We start from the raw sequence: 17,639 nt of genomic DNA, 5'->3' as shown, positions 1-17,639 counted from the left end.
GGTAACCTTGTTTGATGGGACTATGGGTGTTACGGTGCATTAAATTAGACAATAAGTGCCATCGTAAGGAGGAGCTAGGGCTGAGACTTTGATGGTGTATATGCTATTGACTATAGATTTGTCTTTTGAGAGCACAAAGCAGAGCGGCAATGTTGGCACTTGGAAGAGACGTGGATGGACCAAACTTTGGCTCTCCACGTTCCACAGCCTTAACCATACCATTGTGCTTCATTGATTCCCATCGTACAACATAATTTGTCAACACATCCTAGCTATGTACTTGAATTGGTTGGGGCTGACTGATGATAAATTTTTGTAATATTTGAAGATTTTATTTTATGAATTTATAAATAAAGTTTTAGATTGTTCAGATAAGAAATCTAAATCTATTATATATATATATATATATTAAATGAAGGTTTTCAAACAACAGTCCTCATCCTCTAGACACGTGACATTGTAAAATTTCAATAAATAGAATCTTAGAAGAGGTTAAGCTCTCACTCTTAAAAAATACTATCCACTCACAAAAAAGTGATAATTCCACGTTCTTAAAATTTTCAAACATAACATCCTATTGAAAAAATGTTTGTGCATCAGATGCATGAATTGGGATGATGATGATGTCTATATACATCGAGTGGTTCTGTTATACTATTAAATTACGATATCGGAAGAGAAGATGTAACTGATACATGGGAGGGAGGTTAGATTTGAAACCAGGTGATTTCTTTTTAAATGGTGGATATCAATCATATAACATTGCAATTTGGCCATGGGTGCGGGTCTGCTAGTCCGTTTGTTTGGTCAAAACGGCTCTGACCTGGTCTTGGGCCTGAAACTGAAAGTGAAAGGTACGGATCATGGATCATGGAGTGTAATGTATGTGAATCCAAAAGGGACATTATCAACTTCACCCAAAAAAAAAAAAAAAAGCAGTAGTGGGATGAGGTATGACGATCGAGTTGACCCTCAGCCATTCAGGACGCAGGGGATTACATCATTAACAAAACAAAATATCAGCATATATAGTCCGTCCATACTCCATAGGACTGACTTGAGTATTGAGTAAATAAACACCGATGAATGGATGATAATTGAATCCATAAAAGCTTCTCTTCTCTGCTCTTCTTCTTCTTCTGTCAGTGTTCTGTTTGTCAGTCTGTCTTGTCTTGTCCTCTCCCGGTCCCGCCCTGGGGGCCGGGGTTTGGTGACCAACCGTGGGACTCAGAGGACCGCGCCTTTCAAGTTTCAAGCTTCAAAAGAGTTCCAATAATATCTCGTCCAGATGAGATGACTGGATCTCTTGACGTGCACGGTGCATCATCCACTATCTATCTACCTACCTTTTTTTCCTTTTGGTCGTAGCCGACGCCTGACTGTTACGGTTCAAAGCAGGCTTAGCTTTGCCTACGCTTGGCAGGCTTACGTTAGGGACATGCCCGTCATTTTCACCTGTAAGATTTTTGGGAGAACTGATGTCATCTTCAGGCAGATCACCAATAACTTAACGTACTCCTTGAGGAGGGGTGGTCGACCTCCTTGGGTGCCTAACCTTGGCACTCCCAGACCTTCATCCCCTTGCGGGGCGGCCCTGGTTAACGGCTAGTATGGCTACCAGAAGGGTTCCTCATGAGCGCACACTTGCTCATGGGGACAGTGTTGGACCGACACTATGCTACCGATACTCAAGGGAGGCTTGGCATGCGGGCCTGGCTCAAGCATGTCCTTCACCTCGCTAGCCCCTTGCCCAAGCTGATTGAGCTATCCCATTGGCCCTAGCGCATGGGTGTGTTCCGGCCCAAGCGGTTGCCTATCATCATGGCACACAGGTGCCTGTCATCTTCGGCATATAGGAGACCCTTCACATCGGTGCCAAGTCACCTCATCGGCGCATGGTCGCCTTCCATTATGGTTGTCCCCCTTTAGCATGTAAGCGGCGCCTCCCATGGACCGGTCTGAGCCGGGAGAGTGCCCCGGCCATTGGACTTGAGATCATCATGATCCAGTGCTACTGACTTTGGTGGAGCCATTCCATCGGGCAACTCCTAGCCTCTAAGCACATAAAGACTTGTCCTGGCCAAGACGCCACACGGGTTTCTTCCGCTTAAAACTACCCCCGTGACACGACGGCGGTGGCTAGTGAACCAGTCACTTTACCCCCACAAACTCTCTTTCTATATATATATATTCTTTACATAAAATAAAATTTAAAATGGATAAAAGCTTCGCCATTTGCCTGGATGGGGCGATCCTGGGGCATGTGGTGTGGGACCCATTCCCCCCTGCCCTCCCACATGGCCACATCCACATACATGATTGATACGTGATACCACCCCATTATACAATACAGCATTATTGGGTTTGACTCTTTCTTCTCCCGAGTCCCGACCGGCCACCGCACCGCCTCCAGTAGTAGGTGTAGGTTTTTACTTTTTACCGATCGAGAGGAGATCGAGGGTCTGTGTGTATTTGTGTTTCAGTGTTGTGAATTTGTGATGTAAACGACAAACGATATATACAAAGAATTTGATATGAGGAGGGGAGGGGAGGCTCCTCTCTACCTAGTTTGTGTTAACTGTGATACATTGCTTTGCCTTTGTAACAACTTTAATTCTAAGAAGAGCCAAGAGCCAAGAGGTTGTTACTTGTTAGATTAAGGTTAGGTACTCGCGATTGCTGTAGATCCAGCAGCTGTCAGGATGTCACACTCACACTCACACTGTCATCGCCAGTTGGCAAGTGTACAAAACACGGTGGCGGTGGCCGTATATTCCAAATAATAATTTGGGATAAGTGTACAAACTTTGAATCCGAGTATTTATATATTTTGGTTCGTGTTTGTGAGCGTTTATTTATGCATAAAAAAGTAATGATTATTAGAGCAAAAATGCATTTTTGTACTCTAAAAAGAAAGCAATGTTATATCTATTTTTTGGATATAATTTTGTGCTCTCTTGATAATTAATTTTTTGATCAAAATTAAGACATTAAGTATATGATATTTGGAGTATTTAGGGCTCATACTTTTGCACTGTTTTCAAACAAACAAGATAAATGCAAAAAATGGTTTAAAATATAAACTGTATTTGTATTAATGAACCGAAAAATAGGTAAATATATGATGTACATATTTGCATTACAATCAAACATAACCTAAGACTCAATTTAGAAGGAATTTATAGAATACAAAATTTTGTATATATTTACCCTGTACATATTTATATTTGTACTCCTTGGCATAATAGTTTGAGTTTGCAAATTCTATTCCCATCATTATAATAAGATCTTACGCTGCTCTACTTTTGTAATTCTGAGTGATAGGGTAGACTATTGTAGAGGAGTAGTAGAGAGATAGTCTCTCTCCTATTCCGGATCTGCTCCTCACACAGGCGCTTCACACCGACCTCATCCTTCTCTTTTATTCGTTTATTGAAAGATGAAAAGGTCCCACCGTCCCAGTGATGAGCGCGGATGGGATGACTACTAACCCACTCACTCCCATCCCCATCAGTATCACTCATCACTCATTACCCACTGAAACCCAGCTCCAGCAGTCAACAGCCAGTATTATCTGCTCCCTCCGCCAACTACCACGTCAGCACATGAATTATCGACCCACGTGTTTTATTTACAGGCTTCCAAGTAAGTATAAGAGCATTTTCAACGGTGAAGGTGAAGGTCAAGCCCACCAATTACCATTAATCAGCGACTCGGGCTCGAACTTCAAACTTCACAGAGACGGAGTGGTTTTAATCGGTCAAAGACTCAAAGCCTCCGGATATACATGTGAGACGCCCATTTGTAAAGAGCAGATCCCGTCACCTCTCCGGCATCATAGATGATAAATGATAGATTTTTCCTTATTTATTAGAGTATAAAAGTCAAGAGCTTTGCTTAATTGCTTTTCCACGTCTAAGCGTGGAAATCAAGGAATGCACACTACACTACAAATTTCCTCCATCACTCGAACTCTCCCACCTCTATTTCTCTCTCCCTCTCCCCTGTCCCTACTCCCACTCACTCTTATGAATATGCATAAATTAATTAATTATACACAAAAGATCGTTTCAACACGCTGACAAAATCGCCTTATAAATCGGCTAGCAACCACGAGATACAAGTATAAACGTTCACCGACGATAATTACGATTCGTTGACCATATTAACCCTAAAGAATGACGATAATGACGCCGTCGACTTCGAGGCAAAATATATGGTCTTCCTCGTCAATGTCATAATCGGATTATTTCGAGTTCGAGGGGGAAATCGTCCATGTCAATGTCAATCTCCCCCAATTCTTCCTCATCAAAATATGTCTTAGGCAATATAATGTCGGGCAATGTTAACGGCAAGTCGATATCAAATCCAAAAGCGTCAACGTCACCGTTATCGAATCTGTCCAATGAGTTTTGTCCGTCATAACGGAGCACTGATGTAGGACAAGTAGCCGTGGCCGTCAGCAACTCACCCCCCTTAACGACCGTTTCTGCTCTTGTGAAGGTTGGGATGTTTGTAACGGCGTCGGGGCCCCTTAGTCTAATGGCGGCGTTATCATAAACGGTTGCCGCTTCCTCCGGCGTGTCATACGTCCCCAGCCACAACCGTTTACCCCGTGTCGGATCTCGTATCTCTGCGGCCCAACGTCCCCATGGGCGCTGGTGCACACCTCTGAATCTTTTCTGGCGATGTTCATCGGCTTCTTCTGGTACCCGTAATTTTCTTTTCTTCACGGACACCTCATAGCCCACTTTAGCAGTTGCATCGATACCGATTTCATGGACGTGTCTCTTCACTCGCCGCAGGATTTCATTTTCTTCCTCGTCGTCGCTGGAGTCCGTGGCGTCGACATCGGTGAAGATTATTCTCACTACTTTCTGCCGTATTCTACACGTCTGCGGCGAAGAACTGCCGGAAGTAGTCGATTTTTCGTTGGCTTTATGGGCCTGAAGCAGTTTAGATGTTGTGACAACATGTTCTGAAAATTTCAATCGGCACAGGGCGGATGATAACTCGGAATGACAGTTCCGGCACCTGCACAACGTGGGATTCATCGTACAGGATGGCGAATCGACCGGGACTGGAGGGAGATCCGTTTCGGACACGGCATCAAAGCAAGCACGGGAAATTAAAGCATATATATATATGTGTGTGTACTAGTAGCGATTAATATCAGTGACTCAGTGAGAGAAGTAATTAGAAGAAGAAGCTAGGCTAGGAGCGGATTTGTCCAGCAGATGAGTTATGTTACAGTAAGAAGGAGATTGTTGTTCATGTAAAGGATAGGAGAAACAGTAGAGCGGACTCAACTAGAAGAAGATCTACATCTAATACCTATATTTGTTGCAACACAAAACTAGGAAAAAACTGAAAAGAAGACAGAGGGCATGATTTGAGAAAGTAGAGATGGAGATTTCTTTTCTTGTTCTGGGTGTTTGGCTTTAGACTTTAGTGGATACAGTTTTATACGCAAAAGGAATCTGGGTAAACGAAGGAGATGAGGGTTGGCTTCCAGCTTCTGATCTGCGAGTAATAAGAACTAAAACTTGGAACAGTTTACCTGTCCTTTTGCCAGAGAGCCAGCCAGCCAGAATCTAGACTCTAGAGATATCAGAGAGAGAGATCTAGAGAGAAGACGGGAGGAATGACCAAATTTATAGGTTGTAGACACGTAAAAGACGATATAAAAAAAAGGAGAAGTACCAATCAGCCCAGATCAGAATTATGTAGCCCCAAAGTACAGGGAAATGCATCCTGACCGTGAATTGGTGTTAAATTCACGGGTAGGATGTGGTTTATAGGGGGCAGAGGACTAGTAGTAACAGGGGCTGGAATTCAGAATTCTGCATCGTGCGTGTGTTTTTTGTACTTCTCCCTAAAGGGCAAAGACAAATTAGGATGCGGTCCGGTTTTCTGAAACTCTCCGCAGCCGCTGTTATTCACGGGGCATGCGGTTTATTCACCTCCTAGCTCCTAGTAGAGGAGGAGGTGGATGTAATTTCAGATTTGTGAGGGGGAGTACAGTCTACTCTCCTGTCTCCTCCCGTGCACTTCACAGATCACACTTCAGTTCAACCCTTGCCCTAACTTCGCTGCCCAGTATCAAGCTCTATATGACACGTGGCCCTGATCCATTGGAAATTAACGTCCCACGACTAATATTATCTGGGTTACTCTATTTAATACATCTATTATTAGCGTTTTGGTATATTGTAAGTTGCTAGTGAACACTACACTATAAGTATTAATTTTAACCATTTTGAATTTAATCATCCTCTAAAACATTTTTTAGATGGTATCAGGTTCATAAAAAAATGTTAAACATGTAGATGGTACCAAGGACTGTTCGCTTGAAACTAAAGGCTAAAATATGTCTTTTTCCACTCACTTGTTATACCATATAAATTGGAGAAATTATGATGGCTTGATCGCTTGAGCATTGAGAATCTGCATACTTGTCTAAACAGATAAAAGGGGAATTTTTTATTTCACTGAAACCCACCTTACCCCCCATTTATGACATAATAACCCTTTGTTTTGGCATCAATTCCTCCCTTGTGTCATTGTTCTCAACTGCACAATTATGCAAAAATTTGTAATTAAGAAGGGGGTAAATGAAGATTCCCCAAAAATAAAATAAAATAGAATCCAGATATATTTTAATCAAAGCAGTCAAATAAAAGTAAAGCTGCCACATGCTTCAACTACAAGCAATTAGACTTGGTGATCTTGCATATGCCTCTTCCATTTCAACCTAATAAATATTAAAGTGAATATGTGATTACTTGATTGCTCTTGTAACTATTTCAAAAAAAAATAATAATAATAATACATAGTTTCTATTAGATGAGTAATTATTGTCTTTAGGCAATTTAAATTAGGCATGCATGTTAATGTTCGATTAGATGCATTCTAATAGCAGAAATGCAACAGAAGATAATCCTAAAATTAGAAATTTAAGAAATGGAAAAAGAACTTTCTATATGTTTCTTCCAAACATTAGAAAATCACATAAATGGATTCACTTGCATGTAAAATTCTCCTTCAAGTGTATGCTCTTGGTCTCAAATTCATCATTCTAAGGTTAGCAACCTTTATTATTATTATTATTATTATTATTATTATTATTATTATTATTATTTTGCATTAATTTTGCTTGGAACCATTATTAGCTAAATATCTATTAAGCATTCATAGATCAAACTCCTGGACCTCTGCCATTGGTGCCGCTTAAAATTGTGGAAGAACAATTTCCTTGCATAACCAAACTTTGGCTTCTATCGTTCTACTTTTCCTTGCTTAATAGCACTTATAGGTTTTCCAATATATATAATTCACCATAAAGGCATTTTCAAATTGGGAATAAGAATATATCCTCAAGGGGTACAAGAAAGAATTTTGAATGCTAAAATATATTTAAGTCTTGCAATTCGAAAATGTGTACAAACAAAGAATCAATTTCCTTTAAATTACAAAATGAATCAAATTTTTTACTAAAATTTTCGTAAATATGGTGATATTAATTTTATCACTTCTACAATACAAAATTTTGAATAATGATGCATCATTTGCACTAATCTTACATTTCGTTGAGCATTTGATGAAGTCTAGGGTCTATATCTATATCACTCCTTGTTAGCTTACCTAGTAGCTAGCATTCTAGGCCTAATGCTTCCTCATCTTCCATGTGAAAGGATGTCAAAAGCTCCCTTGATTCTTATCCCCAAAAAACTTTTTTGTTTCCCTCTCCCATAGATCCTGTCATGTCCCTTGTTAGTAAATCCCTTTAAAGCCTTCTTCTTTTCTTGTTAACTTTAGTTAGATTGTTTCTATACAGAGGTTGCCTATGACCCGACTCATTCAAGTCAACCAAGTAAATAAGTCACCTGGTTCAAACTGTTTCTATGAGAATTTTGGTTACCAAAAAGACTGATCATTTAGAGGTATTATAACATTGTTGAATGGTTCAACTAGTAAGGCCACTTTTAGCTTTAATGATAATGCACGAAACAAAGAGTTGTAATCTAGTGATGGACAAAACATTGAACTGGTTCTCCAAAGAAAACTGCCCACAAAAATCATAAAAAAGTACATTCCTATGACTTGTTAATGATCTTTTGACCTAAACCATGAAACAATATCCATCGGCACAAAAAACAGGCAAAACCTCTTGTATTAATCAAGCTAAAAAATTATTAGATTCATTTCATCAGTGTTATACAAAAGTGGTGTCTACTACCATAATCTAATAACTCAAAAATTACATGAAAAAAATTAATAATTCTCTAACCCCTGTAAAAAAATATATCAGATCCTTCACTTTCCCTATTAGCCCAAGCCAACAGGAATTCCTTTTTGTCTAACAAAGTGCACAACCTTTTGTTTCTTTTTCTTTCTCCAGATTAACATGAACCAATTTCAGAATTGAAATTGAAAGGTAAAAACATGGAAATCTTGCAGAAACAATCACAGAAATACAAGTTGAAAGGTCTACTATTTTTCCTGGGGAAACTAATAGAAACAATCATGAAAACCAACGTGTACTATTTCATAAGGATGTTAATAATATATTGATATTCCAACAAAGATCAATGAATCTAAAAGTATTGGCATAAAAAAAAAAAAAAGAAATATAAAAGCATGAATCATCAAAACAATCACCAATTTTTCATCTAATTAACAAAGCCAAAAAAGGCATTGAACTAATAGAAAACCACTTATTAAATCAAAAGAAAGAAGGTGGCGGGGAAATAATAATAGATCAGTTCAATGATTTTGGATCAAGTTTCAGGTACAGTGCATAATTGAACGAGTGCTTCCCTTCTGATTTGTCCAGTTGATCAGATATTGAGAAGAAAGCTCTAGTGAGTCCAAGTCGATCCCTAGCTCCGTTCAAGTTGTTCAGATATTGGAAGCTAGTGCTGCCATTCCACCTAATGACAGACCTTCCATGGCTGATGCAATCTCGACCTTCCTCGAATGTACTAGCTATAGCTTGTGCAATTAGACTAATCACCAATAACATAACCTTAGCCAGAAAACTAAAGCAAACAACCCACTCAGAGGACTCAAGAAAGCCAATAACAATGAACGCCAAACACATCAATTAATATAGAATGCACCTCCCATATTCCTAACACAAGAGAAGCATCAATGACAAGTTAGTCAAAAGAAAATGAAATTTCTGAAAAAAAAAATAAGGGCTTTCCCCCTTTTCTCAAACCAAAAATAAATCCTAGGCACAATTTGTTAAAAAACAACAACATTAACACTTGGAAAAACAACTCAAAACAAAACATGAGGGCTTTCCCCCTTTTCTTGATATTGAAGATTACCCCTTGGGGAAGGTGCTCGAATAGGCTCCATTGGAGGTTTCAAGCTTTCTACCATTAAAACTAGGGGTATCAACAGTATTCAAAAATTCGATTTTGAATTTGAAATTTGACATAATCGAATCAGATTCTGATAAGACCTGATTCGATTTGATAAATATCCGAATTGATCAATTATTTAATTCTTATATATAATATATACAATTTTTAAATGTTTTATATAATCTATATATATATAATTAAATTATATAAATAATTTATATATTTATGTACTTTATGTAAATAAAATATTTATTTTATATATTTATTAATTACCTAAAATAATTAATTAGTCAAATTCGAAGCGAATCAAATATTTGAATATTTAATTGGATTCGAATTCGAATGTTAATTTTCAATATTCGTCGGATATTGAATCGAATTTTTTAATCGGATTCAAATTTAGATTGATATTGCTTGGCCCGATTCGAATTTTATCCATTTACACCCCTAATTAAAACAACCATTAGTAATTAGAAATGCCAATAAATGAGAATAATTAGCAATGAAAACACTTGCTATAAAAAAAATTAGCAATTAAAACACTTGGTTTACCAAAAAAAGGTGATTGAAAAACTTGGAACTGCACATGTGCAAGGATTGAGAGTAGAGAGGCCTACATGTGAGAGTTGTGGTGTGAGGTCTTTGGCCCTCACACATTCATCTTTATTATAAAGATATAGATTATTAAACTCCCACGTTTCTCTTCCTCGTCTCATCTCTTCATTTCTTCTTCTATAACATGGATGAAAAATTGACGTGGATCAGTCTACATCACACTTTATGATAAAAACCAATATATGCAATATCATTATCTACAATTGTTCTGAACTATGAACAAAACTATCTAGAAAGAAATTGTCTATATCCATAGGGGTAGTATGAAATGGTTCACATTACACTTGTTGATTCTATACATCTTATGTATAATTTGGGGGATAATTTTCACAATTGGTCATGAATAAAAAAACATAATTTAAACCAAAAATAATTTGAAATAATAATGGATAAAATTAAACACCAATACATAATTACTAATAATATAAAATAAATACATTTGTAATTATAACATTATCTTTAGTAATAAACAATTTAAAAAGAATTTCAATATAAATTAAAATGTTAAATGATTAAATAAAAAGAGGGTAATTGGACCAATGTAACACAGGTGCGTTACATCAAAATTTTCCTTCAAACTATCCACCCCATTAGAGGTGGAGCCAAGTATATTGGTGGGGGTCCTTGGCCCCCCCAAACTTTCAGTTAAAACTATCATTGAGTGGAGGTTGGGTTAAAAATGTAGTAAATAAGAGTTCACATCAGCTCCCCACAAGGGGGCGCCCCACAATGTCGTAGAGCACATCCCAGTCATGTATTGGGAACATCTCCCAATGATGTTTCATCATTTCTTGTACTAAAAAAGAACTTGAACTTAGATGTTAAGGATCACTCTCTAACCCTCAAAATAAAAAAAAAAATGTTTATTTTTTCTTTATATATGTAATACATCTAAACTTTCCAACCCCAATTCTCTTGAAACCCTACCTCTTCTACTCTCTATTTCATTTTCTAGTTTAATTTGACTCCCCCAAAAGAAAATTCCTAACTCCACTGCACCCGATAATATGTCTCATTCACGAAAAAATACTATAAATGATAAATTAAATTATGACTCATCCCTGTTTACAATATAATTACACTATCGAACACCCTCTTAATTTATACTATTAAAACCAATAACGGCCATCACCAATGGTAACATTTCTTTTGGTTGTAGTGAATCTACCACCCATGTCCCATGTCCTACCCGAAACAAATACATCCAATTTAAACATTGGCTGATGTATCTTGTCTTATTCTAATTAAACATATCAATTTATCACATAAAAAGTTAAAAGAGCGGGAGGATTTCAGTCTTTACCCTTTTTCTTCCACCATAATCTCTTATTTAAAGAGGTTAGAGAGGCTTTGTTGAACTTCTCATCTGTGGCCAAGTAACAACAAAAAATTCATTTGATTTCATCTCACTACAAATACAGTTCATATCTATTTCAAAATTTAATAAAATGTCAAGTAACATGAAAGCGAGCAAGCGAGAGAGATAAGTGACCAGTGGGGATGCAAAGGAGAGAGAGCGAATAGGGTGGACACAGAAAAATGGGCCCAAAGACACTAGCCCACCTAGTTTGAAATTGCCATTTTCTACTAGACCCTTGATAAATATCATAAATTTGATGTATTTTCTTACTTTCTTATGCTCTAAAGTCATGAATATCGGTAGGGGATGATATTAAGCTAAATTCAATCCTTCTTGATTCGTATATTGAATCTATTAAAATACATCTAATGCTTAATGAACTAAAGTATTATCATATTGATTTTGTTGTTGCAAGGTATATAAACTTATATATTATCTGTTGAATTTAATAATGCTTTAATTTTAAGTGAATTTTCAATCATGAAACTTCCAAATTTATCAATGTTATTTTGTTTATCTCTTACTTACATAAATAAAAATAATAAGAAATTAAATACGGATTCTAGACTTTATTCACCTACCTGACCGGTCCGCTCTCAAATGTAGAGTGTTTTTTGCAACGTTTTTGAACCGCCATTGATCCGGACGGTTGGACTATTCGGTCTAGGAACTGTCCAGGTAATCAATTCTGTTTTATCCAAAACCCGGAATCTGGTCAAAAACCGTTGAAAAAGTCAACAAACCGTTGATTCAGACAGTCAAACCGTCAACTCATTCAATGATTTTTTACTGCTTTTTTATTTTTTTAGTTTTACTGTCAGAACAGGGCCGTCCATTTAAACCGAGCAATTGGACTGATGACCTAAAAACCAATGGCCAAAACAGTTCTGTTTCCGGATCCTATTTTATAACGTTGGTTTTTTGTATTTCCATGTGCTGAGAAGGTTTAAATTCTGAAAATCCCTCCCAAAACCCAGTTCATTGCGATCACTACTAAAACGTAGTAGTAGCCCTTGGATGGTGCGAGATGCAAATATGCAATGAAACAATTAAGTGGTAAGTGTTCACGATCTTGCGTGTTTTGGGTCCAGAGTCGGAAGCGACAACAATTGTTTGCAAAGGCGAATTAAAAGCCCGCCCTTGCCCTTGTTAAAGGATAATTAATCGAGATCACATCAGCGCCCCACATGTAGATCTTTCATATTTATCATTGAAACATATTTTTAATATACGGTTGGGATATGCTGTGGGGCGGGGTGGCGATGTGACTCTAATTAATCAGCAGAATATAAAACAGGCCTACATACGTACACTTTAATCTTTAGTTGTTGAAATTTGGACAATCAAAAAGGCAAAAACAAATGGACCCAATTAACCAACCAACAAGAAGAGACCCCTTTGGGCTAAGAGGCCTTCGAGGATTATATGTATTATTTATTGGATAAATTGTTAAAACCTTTTCTGAAGTTTTTGACGTTTTTTAAACTTTTTCTAAAATTTGGTAGTTGCAACCACTTCCTTTATACTTTTTGATACAGTTGCAAGTAGACTCGAAGAATCCTCTAACAAAAAACATGAAAATGTCAGACATATTTATGCAATTACTACTAAAGCTCGTTTGTGCAAAAAAAAAAAAAAAGAATTTAAAATTGTAACTTCACTTTTGATTGATTGAAAAGTTAAAAAATAAAAGAACTTGGGCTAGTAATTCATATGAGGAGAAGATTTGAAAAATAAACATTTTGATAAAAAATAAATGCATGAATATTTTAGACATTTTCATGCCTTTTTTTTTTAATTCTAACAATGGGTCTACTTACAATTCGGCAATTTACTCTTATTTATTTAAGAGTTAAACAAACCAACCACAACTACAACTACCCGATCTCATAATAACTAACTACTTTTTGGTTTTTGGATTTGGTCCCCAGCGGATCTTTCATAATTAAATTAATCAATGCCCATTTTCTATTATTCTTTCCTTAATTACTAATTATTGCATATATGTGCAATTATGCATCTCGATCTCGTTCGGGTCGGGTTGCAGCTCTGAAAAGTAACAGACCGATTCAGTGTGAAATTATTTTATCATTATGAAGATTTAAAACAGAAAAAAGTAGTAGCTATTTTTCATGCATATTTATATTATATAATTCAAATTGTTTTATGTTAATCAAAACCCTGCAGAAGTGGGTCAGCTACGTGTGTTCCATTTAACAATATCAAATAGCAAGATAACAATATATATATATATATATATATATATATATATATATATATATATATATATAGATAGATAGATAGATATTGTTATGCATGTTGCTGGATCCCACCCGCACCCACACACCCACAGACACTTTTTTTTTTTTTATAATCTATCTGTCATTAAGGAGCTTACAGTCTACTTTAAAATTTTATTTACTAAACGACAAAGTAATAAGTTTTTCAGTTCAATCATTTCAGTTGTTATCAAATATATCCTTGGTCCGTCTTATTAGTAAAATATACATGATACATCTTGCGCACATGAAACAATTTCACCAATCTTTACCAAATAGTTTCTTGATTGAATTGAAATTTTTTATTCTGTAGGTTAGGAGGCACCCTTCATGGTAAAAATATCAGTTATTGCAAATTATGAAAGCAAGATTCCATATGGTTTCTAATTTGCCCAAACTTCGGTGAGTCAGAATTAGCCTCTATTTATTAATTTCAATAGAAGGTTTAACATGTTAAATTGCAGAAAAAAGAGAAAAAAAAGCAAGCAACTTTGACAAAACTATGATGGAAATGAAAATTGAGATGATACCACGATCCAAAACCCTAGGGTAGTTTCTTTTCTCTACCAATTTTTTTTTTAAATTCTTTATAGAGGTAAGTCTCTATGCAAGGTTTTAGCATAGCCACTCCCCCTCCCTAGGTGGGTCCAACCAAGTTCTTTGGAAACAGGAGCCCCAACTTAGATCCAATCACTGAATTATCAACTTCTTTGGAAATAGTTAGTGAATTTTTCATTCAAGAAAGTTGGGATTATGTTTGAGTGGACATTCTGGTAATCGTAACTTGAATAGACGAGGCAAGGATTTGAGACTGTTAATTTTTTTGTCAATATTTATGGTTGATGAAAAGAAAATAGATCACTCGAAGGACATTTGTGTCTTTTTCAAATGCCACTTAACGGCTGGTTAACATCTAGTTAATAGCAAGAACTGGATTGTCATGTTTTCAAAGTTCGGGTACTGAATTGTCGTATTTTAAAGTTCGGGGACCAAAGTGGCACTACGCCCAAAGTAGAGGATAATAATCGGGAATTTTCCCAAGTTAATATCCACAACTGCAACTGATGAGAAATGGAAATTAATGGGTCTGTTGACTGCTCAAGGCTGAAGGGCACAAGACAGGACATTCCTCCTATTCCCCTCCATTTCCATGGTCCATTAGAATTAAATTTAGGGCAACAAGGCAAGCGCCACCCACACCCCCATACCTATCTGTGTCGTATATAGGGGTGAACATTATTTGGTTAAAACTGAAAGATCGAATTGAAAACTTTGGTTTTGGTTTTTTTTGGTTTTTTGTTATTTTGGTTTTATAAAATTTTAGTTTCGGTTTTCAGATTTAAAAATTCAGTTAACCAAAAAAACCGAATTAATCAAACTTTATTATCTATAATATATATTAACATATAATACATATATAATATGTGTAAAATATATTATATTATGTATTAATATATAATTTATTATATACAATGTATAATATATATTTGTTAATATATAATGTTAAAATTCAGTTTTAACCAAAATAACCAAAAATCAAATAAAAATTTCAGTTTGGGTTATTTCGAATTATTCAATTCGAAATAAAAGGTGGAATGGGGGAGTAGCCCGCCCCGCCCGGCCTCAGATTAAAGTCAAAATTCATCAACACCAACTCCCCACCTCTACCTCTATTGTTCCTTGATTCCTACACACTGGCCACCACATTCCATAAATTAAACTTGAAACTTGAAACTTGGAAGCAACACTTCTTGTGTAAGGCAAGCTACCGTGCAAGTGGAAGTTCTACATTTTTCCGCATGTACCTTCAATCAAGGGAAAATCTAAAAGATATGGTATGGGAAAAGTTTTGATAAATTAAAATTTATCCATGAATTTTGATAAATAACACCTGATTGGCTATCACGTTTATGACTCCAATTGATTAATCAAAAGTTTTTCAGATATTATATCTTTTCCATATCATAGTGGAACCCTTCAATCAATTTACCCAATACCCCAAGTTACATATCTAACTACCTTCTCGGAGAAACATCCATCTCTCATGGTCTCCCAAAATATATAACTAGGTTTGGAGATTTTATTGTGAAGCAAAATCGCTAGGATTCTTAGATTCTAGTATATTGGTGAGAATGATATGGGATGAAAGGATTCTTAGAAGCATCAAGGTGGAGCATCTTCGCCAGAGGAGACCAAAAATCCCTCCAGGGAGATGGTCCCTACAAATCCCCAGCACTTCAAAATTTATAGGTGGATCATTTAATCCATTATCTAATTGTGCAAGTGAAGCTTTTGCCATAGGCGTGCATCACACACCACACACCATATTGTTTTTCCTCTTTGGTCAAGCTAGGCTAGGTTGGGGAGTGAGCGTGGGCAAATGTACGGTTGTACGCGTACACCACACCATATTGTTTTTCCTCTTTGGTCAAGCTAGGCTAGGTTGAGGAGTGAGAGTGGGCAAATGTACGGTTGTACGCGTGCACCACACCATATTATTTTTCCTCTTTGGTCAAGCTAGGCTAGGTTGGGGAGTGAGCGTGGGCAAATGTACGGTTGTACGCGTGCACCACACCATATTGTTTTTCCTCTTTGGTCAAGCTAGGCTAGGTTGGGGAGTGAGCGTGGGCAAATGTACGGTTGTACGCGTGCACCACACCATATTGTTTTACCTCTTTGGTCGTTTGATTCTTAATCACCGGTTTTAATTTTAATGTTTAAACGTTTTCTTCCTCTTCTATTTATATCTCTTCCAACTAGTGCTTGTTTTGGAGAAACACATCTCTATATATGTTTGGGTGACTGAAAGCACTTTATAAATAGAGTATTCGTCGACTTAGTTACATAGAACCCACAACATAGTCTTTACCTTCTCTGTCATTCATTCATATTTGAGCATTATCTTTGAATAGTTCGTAGAGGTTTAGTAAGTGAGTGCATGTCTAATAGTAATTTATGGATTATTTTATCTTGACAATCAATTTGCATTCATCTAATTGCATCGTAAGAAACAAATGCAATTTTAAGGAGAATGACCAAGTGGCACAACTCATCCCTTCTACTAACTACAATTCTCACTTTCTCAACAATAGTTCCACAATTCTTCTGCATTTCGGATTTGGAAAGTGTTGACTAATAAATTCCCTTATGCCTTCTGTTTATTATTTTTACAACAAATTTGAACTTCAAATAAATCGAGGGAATGTAGTTATGTGGGTATCGTGAGCTCAATGGGTCATTTAGATATTTGACATCACGCCAATCCAAAATATTTGGCTTACTCATAAAACATCTTAGGTGCTCACGTTTTAGTTAATCAAAATCATGGACCTATTTTGTAAACCAAATCGGTAATATCAACTTTTAAAAAATCAGTAACTGAAACTAAACTGAAATCGTTCGGTATTTTGATTTTTATAATATATTTTATAAATAAATATGTAAATATATAATAAAAAGTAAAAATAAATATATATATATCGATCGGTTCGATTAACTATTAGTTTTTATATAGGTTAACCAAAATTGGTTAATCAAAACCGAACGGGTACCTTCACTATTTTGAAAATATAGAACCGGTCAATCCAGGAGCTCTAAAATTAACGGGTGTCCCTTAGATCCGATGAGGTTTGGCTTTAACGGTGAGTGAACCAAACCATGAGACCGGATCTACTCCTTACACAAGGCACACATCCCACTGTGCATTGGAACATCTGTGAGGCCAGTGTGAGGCGCATGTGTGAGGAGTAGATCCGGTCTCCCAAACCACACAAACAACTCACCAGCCGCAGCCAGCTTTAACAGAGATGAAGTAAATGAGAGAAAGTGGGGAGGGGAGGAAAGAGATGAAGGAAATGAGAGGGAAAATAGAAAGAAAGATAAGTGAGGGGGAAAAGAAGTAGACGAAAACGGACCAAAGAGGCTGGTGATGATGCTTCCTATTGGTCGATTGAAACAAAGAAAATTTCAAAAAAAAAGGGAAAATGAGGCAGAAGAGGCGAAAAGAGAAAA

General features: G+C 36.6%; 1 protein-coding gene across 1 annotated transcript; it reads right to left on the bottom strand.

Annotated features, from left to right (window-relative positions):
- Window positions 1-3,842: 3,842 nt before the first annotated feature.
- LOC104588365 (pathogenesis-related genes transcriptional activator PTI6-like) lies at window positions 3,843-5,807 on the bottom strand. Its single transcript, XM_010246249.3, has one exon. The coding sequence runs from the start codon at window positions 5,052-5,054 to the stop codon at window positions 4,236-4,238; it is 819 nt and encodes a 272-aa protein (XP_010244551.1). The 5' UTR covers window positions 5,055-5,807; the 3' UTR covers window positions 3,843-4,235.
- Window positions 5,808-17,639: the final 11,832 nt, after the last annotated feature.

The sequence above is a fragment of the Nelumbo nucifera genome, chromosome 2, assembly GCF_055504915.1.
Source record: "Nelumbo nucifera cultivar China Antique chromosome 2, China Antique-T2T, whole genome shotgun sequence".
Classification (NCBI taxonomy): Eukaryota; Viridiplantae; Streptophyta; class Magnoliopsida; order Proteales; family Nelumbonaceae; genus Nelumbo; species Nelumbo nucifera.
This window is presented reverse-complemented; position numbering and strand designations above follow the sequence as displayed.